Source organism: Dioscorea cayenensis, chromosome 4, assembly GCF_009730915.1.
Source record: "Dioscorea cayenensis subsp. rotundata cultivar TDr96_F1 chromosome 4, TDr96_F1_v2_PseudoChromosome.rev07_lg8_w22 25.fasta, whole genome shotgun sequence".
NCBI lineage: Eukaryota > Viridiplantae > Streptophyta > Magnoliopsida > Dioscoreales > Dioscoreaceae > Dioscorea > Dioscorea cayenensis.
Genome location: NC_052474.1, coordinates 2,716,815 through 2,732,562, shown reverse-complemented (window position 1 = coordinate 2,732,562; position 15,748 = coordinate 2,716,815). Strand labels below are relative to the sequence as shown.

The window sequence follows — 15,748 nt, the reverse complement described above, 5'->3', positions numbered from 1 at the left end:
ACAGTCTTTTTTTTCAATTTTTATAGATAATTATTAGACATTTTAATTTTTTTAAAAGAATACTCTTTTACATAGAAGGATTAATAAATAATAAAATAAATAAATAAATAAAAAGGTGATCATGATTCAAAGAGTAATCATAGTCTCGTTACAGACTCTAAAGTATCAGGTCAAAATCCATAATACAATTTACATGTATTTAATTTCCATGAATTTTCAGGTACTAATTTCTTTCTATATACAGTAACTTATAATGCTGAAATTGCATCAATGCGCATCAATGTTTCACCAGCAGTGCCTCCATCCGCTGTTTTTTTGCTGCTAGTTTAAGTTTCTGAAATGCAACAAGCCCTACTTGCCTCACTCGTTCCCTCGATAAACCGTAGCTGATAACATACCAAATGATCAGTAAAACAATGGTTTTTTCATGCTTGTTAGTTCTTTCAGCTATTCTAATAGTTATTGACCATGAAAATATTGTAAAGACGAAAAGAAATAGTTGTGTTAATCTGAGCAATGCAGTAACATTGAGTTTTTAATGAGTTACTTACTGCTTGCCGATGTCTTCCCATGTATGAGAATCTCTACCCACTCCGTGATAAAGCCTTACAATGTCTTGCTCCCGTTTGCTGAGAGTTGTGCGCAGAAGCCTGTTAACTTCATCCTGTCATAATGAGTGAATGAAGCCGTTGATTCAAAACAGGGAAGATAAAAACCACAAAACAGAACCATAGACATATGGACATACTTGAAACAGTAAATTCTCACAATTAAAAACTACTTTAGTCCAGAGATCAATTTGTAGTTTCAAACTGGGTAGACACACAATGTGAGAACAAAACAAACTACCCTTGACATCATTTATGAATAATCACTACTGAGATTTGCCATTTAGATTGTCTAATTACCTTTAGATATTCGTCTTCAAATCCTTGCCAGGGATTGTTCTCAAGGTTGTTATCTGCAACATACTGAAGCAAAAAAAGGCAGGTTCAGGAAATATATTAGAACACTATACGTGATGATGTCTTCTAAAGTTGACTGAGTTGGTTCATTTACACTATGAAGAGTCTTTCCAGGGCGACCATTCAGTGAGGGAAAAGCTTCCTTCTCAAGGGAAATCATCATACGGTCTGCCTGCATTTTGTCACTGTAAGTTGCAATGAAAGAAAATTTGACTATCAGAAAGTCAGATCGAATATAATTGTGTACCTGAGTAGCATTTTCCACTTTTCTTTCAGACATATTAAGATAGTCTGCTAGGCTCTGAGAAAAATCAAGGAAACAAAAGTTAACAATCATCTGAACAACCAAAATTGCTTTCATGCTAGTAACAGCCACGCGATAGTAGAAGGATATCCTTGTGATTCAACCTATTATATATAAGTAAAATTTCCGTGGCATCATGCAGTGAAGGTGGTGTGGTGAAGCAATAGAAGAGGACCATACAAATAATTAAATCTTTATGAAATCAAATAACATATGAAGCTAAGCAATAGGCTTAATAAGTGACAAGAAGCCAAATGTGACAAATATTATGATGATTGAAGAGTGATCTAATATACCAACAGGTACTGTAATTTGAACTTGGTTGGCACTATAAAATGAGAAATGCATAAACAGATGCTCTTCAATCAGAAGTTTTAGCAAAGAACTTACATCAACTGATGGTGTGATTCCTTGGCGTTCCAACTTAACCTTTGCATTTCGTATTGAGATTAACCGCTCACACAAATATCTTGGCAGTCTCACGGTTTTTGAATTTAGAAACAGCACTTTTAAGACACCCTAGCAACAAATGTAGACATTACATTATAAGGATCTACAGAAGGAAAAGCCAAAGGAGCCCATATGAGCAAAGACAAGGGCAAGACATATATAAGGTGAATCCAAGTTAAAATGAGTGAAAGAAACATCTAGAATAATTCATTCATTCATTCATTCATTCAGTTACAAAAGCCCAGTAAATCCATGTCAGCATCTATTAACAAATATACAATTTTACATTGAGGTTTAACAAACTAAATCAAATACTTAACCCAAGTACAGAAGAGGTTCAACCTTTTGAATAATAGAGAAATATGAAAAGAATAAGGATCATGACCAAGTAAAGTCTAGTGAATCAACATTATCGGATAAAGAAAGGGATCAGATTATTGATCAAACTATTACTATGATAGATTGGGATCCATCAATCAGTTCCAAAAGAATTCCAAGTGTTGGATCAGTAAATAGAAATTATAAATAAATAATGTTTCAATCTTATGACTGTGTAATTTTACTAAATATGTTTAAAACTCACCTGCCGTATCCACCAATATACATAAGTTGAAATTTTAAAACCCTTGGAAGGATCAAATTTCTCAATACCACGAAGTAATCCAATCAAGCCACCCTGAACAATGAAGTAGTCCAATCAACTCTAAAGAATATCCATGAAGGTAAGGAAAAATTAGGAGAAGAAGGTCAAGATAAGTACCTGGACAAGGTCAGCCATATCAGGACCAACATTGTTGTACTTTTGGGCAATAGACATGACTAGACGAATATTTTTCATTGCAAGCCTCTCTCTTGCCAGAGAACATTCAAGCAGCATCAAACGTAATTTAGTTGGTGAGATCCTCAAGGAAGAAGCCAGTTCATTATCAGAGGGTTCAAATCCCAACCTCTTCTTTAATCTTAATCACAAAGTAATAAATTACCAGAAATGGTTAGTGTAGGACGAGAAAAGATAAAGCATATCATATTTCGACAACATTTCTGTAGTGTAAAGAAAGAGAATCACATATATTTTTCAGTTAATAAGAAGAAATAACAAATTTATCTAAATATATAAGTTATTGTGAACTAGTCTGATTAAGCTGCCTGAAAAAACATAATAATACAGGGAATTCCACCTCTAAATGATTCAAGGCATGGGAAATAAATTTAAGATGATTTTAAAATTTATGCACAGAACAGCAAAAGCAATAAATATATAATAGACCAGAAATTAAATGAGTTTTGATGATTGGTCTGGACAAACCTTTCTATTTTATTTAATTTTGAATTAGGGTAATTACTTACCTCGCTTTGTGCTTCTCTAACATAAGACCAAGTTTGATTTTCTTTGATAGTTGTGCAACTTCATCATGAGGGAGCAAGTCTTCACTAACTTTACCCTTGACATAGCCATTTAAATGAGTCTGCAGCAATTCAGGACTGATGATGGAATGAATCTGCTTCCTCTTATTTGAACGGATCATTTGATCATTTTGATTCAAAGAACTTCTAGTGCTTCGTCTCCTTTGCCGGGCAGAAACCCCTGATCCAATAATCACTCTCTTCTTGCTGTTTTCTTCAGGAGCTGCAGTGATTGCTGTTTGATTGAAAGATAGCTTCCATTGTTTTTCCAACATGGACTTTTGGAACACAATGAGGTCGTGCCAAGATGAAAGATCAGGATCGCTTTCCTCTACATGATCATAATTTGAAAAACAATTTGCTTTTGTTGTGAGACTCAAAGAGGTATCCTCATGCTGTGCAAGAGCCTTGGGAGCTGGAAGCCGTTTGTTTACAGGGATGCCCGAGTGTAAGTTTGAAGACATTTTTGCCACTGTGCTGTTCTTTGACGAAGCACCTGAAAGTTGTGGCAATCCATAGCCTTGTGTACTGAGCACCTTATCTATGGTATCAGTCGAAAGGGATGGAGTACATGAAAATTTCCTACCCATGCTTAGTCCGGCAACTATGGCTGTAGCCATCATCCAGCTTCTTAAACTTGTGAATCAGCATAAAACTTGTCAGTAAGCCTATCCACTGGTTAACAATTCATGTGATCCTCCTATTTAAGACAAAAAAACTCACACCAGGAATGATGTGCCTTTTAAATCCTTGAGCTAAAATGCAGATGATAACAACTCACCTACATGCACACAAAGTCATGAAACCTCGAACTTATTATCTCAACACTTCAAATTTAAATTTTCATTATTCTCCAGCTGAAGATAATTAAGTTAAAAAAAGAATAAAGTAAATTGTTGCGCAACAAGAAACAGAATCACAGTGATCTATCAAGCCCAAAGATTTGTATAAAGTAGCATACTCCAATCAGGAAAACTTGCAAGATTTCAGCTCCCAGTTCAAAACAACAGTTTCAAAGACAGAAAATTTCCCAAGAAAATAAGTCAAAAACAAGAAAACAACTTATATATGCAAGAAGCAGTAATCAATCATGAAATAAAATCTCGGCATTCAGAAAGCAACACATTCCAATAAGATGTAGTAGAACCATCGAACAAACAGCATCCAAAATCACAGAACAAACAGATCAAACAAATCTGACAACAAAAGTAGAGCAACTAAATTCTCACATTCCAAGAAGAATTTGGTGGGTGATGTGGTAAGAGTACCTGAACAAGTGGAGGAACAGGAATGTGGTTTGTGAAATCTGAAGAAGTTTTGTCGGGCAGCGATGAACACGAAGACCATGAATTGGTCTCAGATATCTGGTAGTACTCGAGTGGCTCACCTCGCTCGCACGTAGCTCACTAATTCACTAGATCTCACGCGCAACTACAAGAGAAACACCATCATCATTTGCCTCGTGATCAGTTCTTATACACGTGGCTCACATCCAAGAATCCCCAGGAGATCAATAAATTGGAAACCGAGACAAAGGGTAGGCCATTAACCATTTTAATCCGATTTCAAAATTCAAATTGGGGAAATGGCGACGAGCGATATCAAGGGTTTCTACAAGCAAAGGAAGAAGAGTGGCGTCGGAAAAGCCGCTGCCGCCGCTTCATCGAAGAAGAGATCCGGGAAATCACGCGCTGGCGTTTCTTTGGGAGCCGGTGATCCGGCGCAGACTCCGGCTCTCGTTGCCCATGGCTCCTTCGATCTCCACGGTGCGTGAACCACCATTTCCCCTTTTTTACTCTTCCTTCTGATCACTAATTAGGGTTCCTTATTGTGGGTAGATGAGTATGATGAGATGGAGGTGAAGCTGAGGCAGTTCGACATGGATATGAAGTATGGACCGTGCCTAGGGCTTACTCGGCTGGAGCGCTGGAACAGGGCGGAGTCCATGGAGCTCCATCCGCCATTAGAATTGGGATCAATACTTAAAGCACAAGCAGGAGGAGGAGGAGGAGGAGCAGCAGCAACGACACTGGTGGAGTGTCTTTGGGAGGGGCGTGTTTAGTACTTATAGTTCTCTGTTAAAGAAGAACATAGCTTTTGATGCCTATGCTGAGCATCACTATCATCTATCTTTACGAGTTTCATGTGATCAACTTTCGCAATGTTGCTTGTCTTAACCACTGGTTAATTCTGGTTTATATTATTCTTCTTATTTAGAGAAATTAGACACTATAATAAGAACAACATTTTATAAGTATGAAATTTAAACATTAAAATTTAAATCTACATCTCACATAACAAGAACAACACTATTAAGGAAATTTGCATGCTGTTTCTGTTTCATGTCTGCCTGATTATGCAGAAAGAGGGATTGGCCTTGCGGCACTTAGAATGCGGCGGCAAGCCATCTGTATCCTATCTTTCAGGCTTTCGTTTTCGCATTCTACCTCACCATTTTTCCAGTCTACTTTAGCTGTGTCTCCATCAACGGTGACGATCAGTCTCCCTGCTTCTCCTGCTTTAACATTGCCAAACAGAGAGACCAGCAGAGAATATACCACTTTCTGAACCGTCTTCTCATTCTCCTCCTCAGTTTTGTTGGCTTCAGCCACTGGCATGACCTTTGGGCCCTCTCTACTGATGTTCAAGATTAAGGCAACAACAGAATCAGAAACCATGTCACTTACCGGGTCCGATGACCATTGCAATGAGACATGGTTTTCTGATTCTTGCCTTACGGTTACTAGTTTGTGAACAATAACAGTGGGAACATCAGGCTCTTCCGGTGGGGGCTCAACGCTTTCATATATTTGCTTGAGTCTGTGCTTAATAACACCAAAGGCACCTGAATAGGGGATGGACACCCTCTGTATGATGTTTGCAGTAGATAGCTGTGAAAATATATGCAAGTCTTCTGGTGCCATTATTTGATATGTGAAGCCTTTCTTTACAAGTAAACCGCTCACAGTTTCTCCAACATCCGGAGTCTTCTCAGCTAGTCTTCCGATCGTCTTTGCCATCTTCTCTGAGCTGAAATACATTTCTACCGATTGGCAGTTCTTTGGAGTGATGATCTTCGTGTTCTTATCAGAAAACTGTGTTATAAGCTTCTGTTTGAGCCTTCCCATCTCATTCGCTTCCCCATGGACAAGGATTATGTTGGGGGGCATGAGCTCCTTCAGGAATGTGCTTGTCTGTGCAAAATCTGCGTGAGCTGAAAAGGATATATAATGTACCTGCATGTTGAGAGGAGCTGTAAGCCCATTCATAAGAGTAACTTCTTTAGGCTCAGTGATAATGGTCTTGGCCAATGTTCCTTCCACAACGTAACCAGGAATAACACATGCATTTCTCTTGTCTGCACACCATTTGTCAAACAACTGCCTTGAGAGACCACTCTGGAGACCACTTGGACTTGCCATCACCACAGATGGGCCAACATCATCAAAATTTTCAATGCTCTTCAATGGAGAGATGTGCTTGAAATCAAAGGGGTTTGAGTTTGCAAACTGATTGCGGATTCTCTCATTCATCGAATTAATGTAGGTCTGGTACACAGCCATGCACCTCTTGGCAAGTGGTGAAGCATAATAGATAGGAATGTTGTGAAGTTCGGGGTTCCTGGCCCAGTATTCATCCAGAATGAGAAGGAGCTCCTGAGCCCTACCAAGAGCAAAGGCAGGGATGAGCACCCGGCCACCTTCTGCGATGGTTTTGTGAATGACATCTGTGAAACGTTTCTCTCGGACAAGACGAGGCTGATGAAGCTGGACACCATAAGTGGACTCGATGATACATATGTCAGGAGAGAATTGTGGGATTTCAGCAGCCCGCAGGTGACGATCTTCCTCCCGGGAGTAATCACCAGTGTATAGGACCCTGACACCAGCAATGTCAACCATAAACATAGCAGCACCAAGAACATGACCAGCTGTGTAGCACCAGAAGCGGATACCATTCACTTCAAGTGTTTGATGGAAATCAATAACCTGCAGATGAGATGAAGAAAAGGTTCTAGCAAAATTTTTGAATATTTCACTGAAAAAGCTATAGATTTAATGACACAGTTTCGGGTCATGCTGTAATGGAAATGAAGAAACTTTCTTTAATTCTTTTTTGCAATTCTATTTAACACATCCTAATCTAAAAATGGAAGGCAAGATTATTAACAAACCTGTTAGAATAATCTATAAGTAAAATAGTGCAGGAGTATTGATAATATTTAAAAACTATTCCCTCCGTTATTAACAACAGCATAATCAAACTTCTATATTAAAAGACAGGGATCGATAAAGACGACCTTAGTGAGTCCAAAGACTCCAAACTACTTTGCCATATCTATGATGGTCTTTGGTTTTTAATAATCTCAATGTAACAACCAAAATAATCAAACTGTAAATATCAGGTTGCACAAACTCTCGCTTAATCACAGAAGCACACAAAGTAATGCAATAACTTTCTCAAAAACCCAAAACTCAATCCTTGCAATGACCATATCATACAGCCAAACTATCTTAAAGAAAGACAATGTTAAAGGCAGGTTTAAATAAAAACCAATAGACACTTTGTTATCTCTACATCAAACAAAGTTCCTACTAGCATACTACAATACACCACAGTCAAATATGCAAACCATAAAATACAACATGACCAACATAAGCCAGACAAATAACTGAAACTTGCATGCATAAGTATGCACATGCTAACAAAAGGGCCCATAGCAGAAATATGACTTATGAGAACTAAGGTAAAAACAAGAATACAAGAAAAAATACACATACACATACACAGCAATATACATATATATATATATATTGATGCCAACATGCCAAGCACTAGCAAGCAAAGGTGCAGTCCAAAATCTAGATGTAGTTGAGAAATAAGAAACAAAACAATATGCAAGTATATTACTGCTCCTCAGATTAGCAAGATTGCAGTTACCCAACTGAAGGGGAAAAAAAGAAAATGTAGGGATCAGCCTACAACATTAAGTCAAACATGGAATGAGGATCCAAGATTATTAGTTATGATGGAAGACAAAAATACATACCTCAATTCTGTCCATGGAACGGAGAATATCCTGCTCATCATACAGCATATCCTCTACAGAAACTTTGCTCACTTTTACATAATCAGACAAAAGCAGCTTGTATATAGCCTTTGTTGCATGGGTCATAAAGACCCGACCTCTAAAAGTAGTCTGCAAGAGCACATTAACACACAACTGTTAAATCAAACTATCTGGCGGAATAAACACCCAATGCTTCTATTTAGTACCTTCTCCAAAAAGTAAGGAAGTGACGCAGCATGATCAAGGTGAAAGCTGCAAACAGAACAGACAAGACCATTAATTGGTTATCAAGAAGAACTTGGACAATGAGACGTGCATGGGTAAAGTAAAGAGGGACTGCTGCAAAAGGAAGAAAACCTTAGAATGCCATAAAGAAAACACAGTGATGGGTAATGACCAAAACTTTACAAAAAATTCATTTATAAAAGAAACCACCAAAGGCAGCAGCAATCCATTAGCATTCTATGAATAAGCTGAAAACCACAAACACTTGCCATTACACCTTCCAAGCCTCCAAGGTTAATCATAGAAGTGCATATCTTACTCATCATATGTTAAATGAAGATTCTCACTGTGCACATTGTAAGGCAGCAAGCTTACTCCAATTCATGTTACTATAACAAATAATCTACCCAAATGCGAGAATACATACGGATGAACGTGAGCACAATTATACTCAACAAAACTTACATTTATAAAGCAATCATTTCAAACTTTATCTAAAAGTTTTCATATCACAATAATATAGATTTCTTGTCAATTAATTTCAGGTAGTTGGTGACCATATGTGTTTTCATCAATTTGAACTACAGAACAAGCATGTGCTAGAGGATAATGAATTTTCAATGCTTACTTATGAATATGCCCCAATTTGCATGTTGGGGTATACACATTCAACTGTAGCAAGGCATCAATTCATTGATTTCTACTTTGAAAGATCACAACATCGCTACCATATCATTCTGATCAAACTACCAAAGAAAAAAGAAAGGGCATGAGATTGAATGCATACTGAGTGATGAGTAGCACATCAACAGTGGAAGGATCGATCTCATCGAAGTATGGCAATGCAGCCATGCCCGAGTAAGCCGGATGAATCCCGCAATCAAACTGTCGGCAAATCAACTCATTAAAACCACCCGAATCGAATCAAAACTTCAAACGAAAACCAAAATCAAAAGATTTACCAGTATGGTTTTTCCCCTATAGGTCATATGCACGCAGGAGCGCCCGACCTCGTTGCCGGCGCCCAGCGGCGTGATGACGAGCTGGTCCCCTTCCCGCGTCACCGTCGACTCCCGCCTCTTCTGGGCTGTTCCTCCGCCGCCGCCAGTCACCGCCGACGCCATCTCCTTGCCGACCCAAACGCAGGAGAAGATGGTGCGCTGCGTAGAAGAAGCGCGTAAAACCCTAGATCGGGGAACTTCAAATGAGCTTCTTATGATCACCGGGGAGGTGAGAATAGGTGTGTGCTCTGTGCTTGTTTCTTCGTGGAGGTCCTTGTTTTAACTCGAGCGAGTCGACTCGTTTTGCGAGAAATATTTTTCTTTTTTCTTTTTTATTTTTAGTTTGGTGAAAATATGATTTTTCCCATTTTCTCTCTATTACTCCCTAACTTTTTTTAAAATTTTTTTGATAGATGTGGACTCATTATATATGATTTTTTTTTCTTTTTAAATAATAGACAACAAACGCCTTTTTTTTTTATGAATATAAATAAGTCTTTGGGCAGGGATGCGATGATAATATATGTACAGTATGAGAATAATATAGGAATCCCGGATGAATAGTGTATGAACAGTATGGAGGAACAGTACTATTGGGGGAGAGATTTGAAACATTATATATGATGTTGATAGAGTTGAGCCACAAACAATAAAATTATAATAGGATAAAAAAGCATTGGCTTGAAATAAATCCACTTGAAAATTTTATTATTATACATGAGTGGAATATAAATATTTCTATGTAATTAGTTTTTTTTTTTAAAAAAAAAAAAGTGAACAAACCACAAGTAAAATTCAAATTCTTTTTCTTCATACAAAAGGGGAATAAAATACCAACTCCTTTCTCAGAAAGGCAGGAGTAATAGTTGAATCAGATTTTCAGAAGTTATTTTTGAAATTATTTATTGAATTATATAAAATTATCTATGAAAATATTTATATAATTCTTTTATTTATTTATTTTTTCATTCTTGTAATTTCATAAATATTGATTTAACGTTTGTCTCAAAACAAATTATATCTGTAAATAGAAATTAACTAGTTTATTTATCAATCTAAAATAAGAGCTTACAAATCAAGTCCTCATATTTCATTGTAATGGCAATTACATATCAATAGTAGTATGGATAAAACAGAGTTGAATATCACTGACTCATATTATACCAATACACAAACACTGAATTATATGATCAACAACAAACAGATTCAGTAACAGTGAGAACGTTGACAATGGCAGCCATTTGGTTTGTAGCCTGTTGTGCCATTGGCCATTATTTTCTGTCAATGAGCAAGTCATTGTAGCAATAGATAAATTACTGCAAACAAGATTAATTGTGGCTGATTTCTTGGTTGCTATGCTTCATAATGATCTTCAAAGATGCGGTTGTGACAGGTTTTATCACAAGGGTAAGGGCAGTCGATTTTCTTGAAGGGACGCCGATCGAAATACCAATCTCCAATTGCCTTTGCAATTGTCTGCAGAATAAAGCAAAAATCAGCAGATAAGATTTCAAGCAAAAGTATTAACAGACTAGAAAATGGGCAGCAGTTCCAGTAGCTGATCATAGTACTTACCGTATCTCCAAGCACTGGAGAATCGGATCTTAACCATGTCTCTTGAGTCTCCGATTGGCAATGAGCGTAACATGAGTTTATGAACAAACCCGTGGTAGAAGAGCCGGCAGATGCAGCTAGTGCACTTAGAAACTCTGTCCTGAAATCTGTCATCAATGAATATTATCATGCCGGGTTCATCATGCAGATACAATTGTTACGTTTGAAGTTTCAGCTACCCATGCAATCCATAATCAAAAGAAATTTTATAGAAAATTGCTTTTCAGCAGGATGAGTCATGTCTAATAAATAACAAAATGTGGATTGACCGTGCATAATGCACTGACCTTGCATGGTTGTCAGTTGGACACTGGAACACTGCTTAATGTCAAGCTTGCAATCATGCCAGGAACCATGAGGATCAGCAACACCTGGTGCCAAAATGTTCTTTACCTGCAAAGCACCATTCTAAAACAGTAAGAGAAATGGAAGACAATATCTAACAACAGGCTTTTATGTCAAAACATAATGGACTCCCCAGTCAACTCAAGACCTTTTCATTCACATCATTCATACCAAAAAAAATAAATACACGGGCAAATTAATAGATTGGCAAGAAAGTCACACCTGCCATGAATCATAAGCTGCATTTAGTATGAACAGCGGGGTGCTTACTTGAGGTACCACATACTGAGGAAAAAAACACTGCATTTTGATTTAAGTGTGTTAGTATGGTACGGTAACAAGATGCCGTGAGTTAAATCCAAGAGAAACACACCTTTCCAGGGGATGATAATGGCGATGAACAAGAAGGCAAATTTTTACTTGATCCCTACAGGAGATCCGAGGACAGTTGAGAATGGCGGAAGGGAATATAACTCAACAAAAGAACAAGAAATTCATGCCAACTATGTGACCGAACTGAATTTTTCATAAGCATTTCAAGCACTCAACCACATACATGTGTTGTCACCACATCATCGTAGAAAGCTTTGATGTGTTCGGCTCCAGTGATATCCTTCCTGTTGTAGACATAGTACCTTAGTTTTCAATTTGGCAAGGAATGACTAGAATTTTCAAATCATTATAGATGTTACAAAGGTGAGAAAGATACTAAATAAACTGTAAGCTTACGCATTGATAAAGAACCCGGCATCTGAAAGACATCTAATTCGAGCTCCAGCAGGAACAAGAGCACGAAACTTATCACAATGAAGTATGGATGTTAACCCACCAGCTGAACAGCCAGATAGTAGAGCCTGTGGCCAACTTAATGTTATCAGGGCAATTTAGCATAGAAAATTTAACAAGAAATCATCAAAAGAATGCATACATTCTGTGCTTTGTTCATCCCTTTTGCAAGTAGATCATCCATTACAGCCTGAAATACCCTGGCTCCTCTGTAGTGAAGATTTGTAGCCTAATCATATGCACACATGAAAAGCAATGTGCTGAAATTCTCAGAATTTTGATGTCTAGCAAAGAGATTTATAAAGCAGAATTATAGAAATTTTCGAAGTATGGCAATGGAGATATAAGAGCAGGTTTTACTCACAGGATCTACTCTCTCAACATCTCCTGTAAATGATGAACCATCACAGTAGCGAACCTTGACCTTGTTCCAATTATAGAAATCTGTAATCAGAGCCAAACCAGGTCAAATAACCAAATTTGTTTCCTAATTGCTTTCCTGTAAATTCTCAGCCAGAAATTATCATATGGAAGCGAAGTTTTGCTATCTGTCCTATTGACATACTAGCATAAGTGCATGCTTATCTTCTCACATGTATTGAATTAGTACTCAACATTCAACAACTTGCAGGGATTTCCTACTACCTAATCTTTTCATAGGAAAAAATATGATACTTGTCAAAGTAGTTAGTCAGTTTTACAGTAGTAGTTCCAATATTTTTTTTTTTACTTGAAAAGGATCTATCAGCTAACTATTCTTAACATAGGAATTTCGTACATGAGCAATAGGATTGGCTATGATAATGTTTGAGAAAAGAATTGAGAATTGCCCTACCTGGATTGGCATTTTGTTTGTTGCTAAAAATCCCAGAAAATGCTAGCTGCTTTACCATTGCCTTGGACGAGCCCAGGCGGGTATTTTTGCGAGCAAGACAAGTAGTGACATTATTGCACCATCCACCACCCTGAGAAGGAAATAGAATGCTAAGAAAGACTAGTTCAACCCACAGTTTATCCAAATATATATATATATATATATAGAGAGAGAGAGAGAGAGAGAGAGAGATTAGTTAAACATCTGTTGTTTATTGTTTAAGAAACCCATCCAATTGTTAATGAAGTACCATGACATCACAAGGAGTTAGAAGCTCAAGAATATGAGTGCTATGCAGAGTTCATGAAGAGAAACTATTTGAACACAAAAAGGGCGAAATTTTCAAGTATACTTGGAAGTTAGCACAAGACAGCATCATTCTCAAACAAAACCAACTCCATCTATTCACCATACTGCTCAAATATCTATGATGGAAGAGCCACAGCACTCAGCAGGAAAATAAAAATTCACACTCAGAACAGAGAGAAATGGATGTACATATATACCACAGCATCAGAAATCAAGAGACTATTTCCAATCAAATGAATGCTTACTCTGCACAATGCCCGCAGATATTGGGACAATGAAGAACTCATTAAGGCCCAGAACAACGAGAATATCACAACTCGAAGCATAACCGAACTTAGACATCCTAATTCTCCTAATAGTAAATAAGGTCTCACAAATGCTAAGACAGTGAAGACTTCAAGTGACAACATATCATGCGAGAAAGATAAAAAGCAAAGCTCATACCTCAATCTGAACCAACCAATTATTGACCCCTGAACCAAAACCCGGGGATAGATGATACGCCGGGGGGCTCCCATCCAAACAAACTGCAATCAAGTTAAGTAGATATATTAAGCATTATTGGAAACTGAAATTCAATCAGCTAGAGAAGAGTAGGAGAGTAGAAGGCAAATCATATGAAATTTATTCAAGAAATAAACTCAAAAAATAAGAAGAAAGGAAAAATGTAAATGAACCACACCAGCTCCTTTGGCTACTGCACTTTCAACATAAGTGATTCCAACAAAATAGGATTCCTCATATGAAATTTATTCAAGAAATAAACTCAAAAAATAAGAAGAAAGGAAAAATGTAAATGAACCACACCAGCTCCTTTGGCTACTGCACTTTCAACATAAGTGATTCCAACAAAATAGGATTCCACTGATCTGAGCGATATCAGCGCAGAGATAATACAATAAATCAATGTGCAGGATTGAGCAAACACCATCTTCTGCAAGATTGAAAGGAAAACTCAGGATCATATCAAGTACTACATACAATACACACACACACAAGAAATAAATATTGCCACCAAAAAAATAGCTCCTTTACTAATTCTTGCTTGAGCATCGCTTGGATCTACTATAACTCATTTAAATCAGTTTGTGATTGAATTCATTATATAAATACAAGAAGATAATTTTTTTTAGAAAAAAAAATCATTTCATTCTGGTCTTAGAAAATAAAAATAGCTCCTTTACTAATTATTGTTTTCCAATATATGTATGTCGTCCGTGAAATCGAAATCACAAGTAAAATTTCATCAAATGACCAAGGCCAATACCCAAAAACAGATCTTTTAACAGAAAACGGAATAAAAATATATAAATAACAAAGGTGGCAATGCAAATGTTCAGATCCATCGTTTTTGTTCAGAATCAAAACAAACTCAAACATTACCAAATTCACAATAAACAACATTTTTTCCCCTAGACACTCAAAATTCATCCCACAAAAAAAAAAAATACAAATCAAACACATTAAAAGAAAAGCAAAACAAATCAACAAACAAGAATTTAAATAAACAAATAAAAAAGTAAACCTGAACTTCCACAGACTTGCTTCACCGAAGCTCTTTCCCGCTGGAAATCAGAGCCACTCCCAATCTAATCACCACTTTGCTCTTATTCTCACTTATAATAATCTAATAAAAAAAAATGCAAACAATGTTCTAACATTTCTCATTCCATATGCCATCAAGGAAAAGCCATTGCTTTTCCAAAATATAATTTATTAAAAAGTAAATAAATAAATAAAAAAGAGCACTTTTCTTATGGAGCAGCGAACCGACACTGATTCCTTACCTCCTCCCCCCTTCTTCGGTCTCTGCGTCCCTCTCTTTATATATTCTCACTTTTCACCAACCCAACCCCTCAAGCTTACATAGTAACTAAAAAACCATTTCTATTAGTATTGTATCATTTTTATCATTCAAAGATTTGTTTCTTATATATATATTTGTAAAATATATATATAATTTAACTACTTGCTTTTTTTTTTCATTAGAATCACTCTAATTGTTTGCTTTGATTCAGAGTGGGCATAAATTTGGTCAATTTTATGGGGCTATTATTCGAGTACTGAGCTGTGAATATTTACTTTTAATGTTTTGGTTGGCGGCTGAGATCATTCAATGCGCCATGAGAAGATGAGATACTTTAAAATGTGATATATTATGCATACGTGGCCAACACCACTCCAGAAAATACACACAGTGATTTTGGTATTTATTTTTATACGAATGTCAGTTTCTAGGCTTTTCTATGTGCGACCATGCTTTTGATTTTACGTAATGCTTACCTTGTTAATGTGGAAGGCCACGTCTTAATGGTCCCACTTACGTGTCCCTTTTGGTTCATTGCCATGCAGCAGCGTCAGTTGATGACTGACGTCCTAACTCACTCTTTTTTTTTATTT

General features: G+C 36.9%; 4 protein-coding genes across 6 annotated transcripts; 1 reads left to right on the top strand and 3 right to left on the bottom strand.

Annotated features, from left to right (window-relative positions):
- Nucleotides 1-104: 104 nt before the first annotated feature.
- On the bottom strand, nt 105-4,516 carry LOC120259331 (RNA polymerase sigma factor sigA-like). The gene is made up of 11 exons (XM_039266921.1): nt 4,392-4,516; nt 3,710-3,759; nt 3,067-3,619; nt 2,480-2,678; nt 2,303-2,395; nt 1,660-1,788; nt 1,213-1,266; nt 1,060-1,137; nt 909-971; nt 552-664; nt 105-386 (listed from the first exon to the last, which is right to left on the bottom strand). The coding sequence occupies exons 2-11, from the start codon at nt 3,744-3,746 to the stop codon at nt 278-280; spliced, it is 1,428 nt and encodes a 475-aa protein (XP_039122855.1). The 5' UTR covers nt 3,747-3,759; nt 4,392-4,516; the 3' UTR covers nt 105-277.
- A 139-nt stretch (nt 4,517-4,655) lies between these two features.
- LOC120259332 lies at nt 4,656-5,321 on the top strand. The gene is made up of 2 exons (XM_039266922.1): nt 4,656-4,889; nt 4,962-5,321. Exons 1-2 carry the CDS (start codon nt 4,709-4,711, stop codon nt 5,183-5,185), a joined length of 405 nt encoding a protein of 134 aa, XP_039122856.1. The 5' UTR covers nt 4,656-4,708; the 3' UTR covers nt 5,186-5,321.
- Nucleotides 5,322-5,374: 53 nt separating this feature from the next.
- LOC120259330 (cleavage and polyadenylation specificity factor subunit 3-I) lies at nt 5,375-9,681 on the bottom strand. Its single transcript, XM_039266919.1, has 5 exons — nt 9,382-9,681; nt 9,207-9,304; nt 8,401-8,446; nt 8,174-8,323; nt 5,375-7,112 (listed from the first exon to the last, which is right to left on the bottom strand). The coding sequence occupies exons 1-5, from the start codon at nt 9,541-9,543 to the stop codon at nt 5,478-5,480; spliced, it is 2,091 nt and encodes a 696-aa protein (XP_039122853.1). The 5' UTR covers nt 9,544-9,681; the 3' UTR covers nt 5,375-5,477.
- An 800-nt stretch (nt 9,682-10,481) lies between these two features.
- Nucleotides 10,482-15,257, bottom strand: LOC120258923 (pectin acetylesterase 8-like). Of its 3 annotated transcripts, XM_039266397.1 has the most exons (15): nt 15,098-15,241; nt 14,874-14,975; nt 14,202-14,282; nt 14,031-14,076; nt 13,793-13,875; nt 13,001-13,130; nt 12,530-12,609; nt 12,308-12,394; nt 12,109-12,233; nt 11,936-11,996; nt 11,753-11,806; nt 11,602-11,679; nt 11,322-11,427; nt 10,996-11,141; nt 10,482-10,896 (listed from the first exon to the last, which is right to left on the bottom strand). In XM_039266397.1, exons 3-15 carry the CDS (start codon nt 14,277-14,279, stop codon nt 10,774-10,776), a joined length of 1,197 nt encoding a protein of 398 aa, XP_039122331.1. In that variant the 5' UTR covers nt 14,280-14,282; nt 14,874-14,975; nt 15,098-15,241; the 3' UTR covers nt 10,482-10,773. The 3 variants fall into 3 exon arrangements, with proteins under 3 accessions (XP_039122331.1, XP_039122330.1, XP_039122329.1); XM_039266396.1 differs by lacking the exon at nt 14,031-14,076 and having other exon boundaries at nt 14,156-14,282; nt 15,136-15,257; XM_039266395.1 differs by lacking the exon at nt 14,031-14,076 and having other exon boundaries at nt 14,156-14,282.
- Nucleotides 15,258-15,748: the final 491 nt, after the last annotated feature.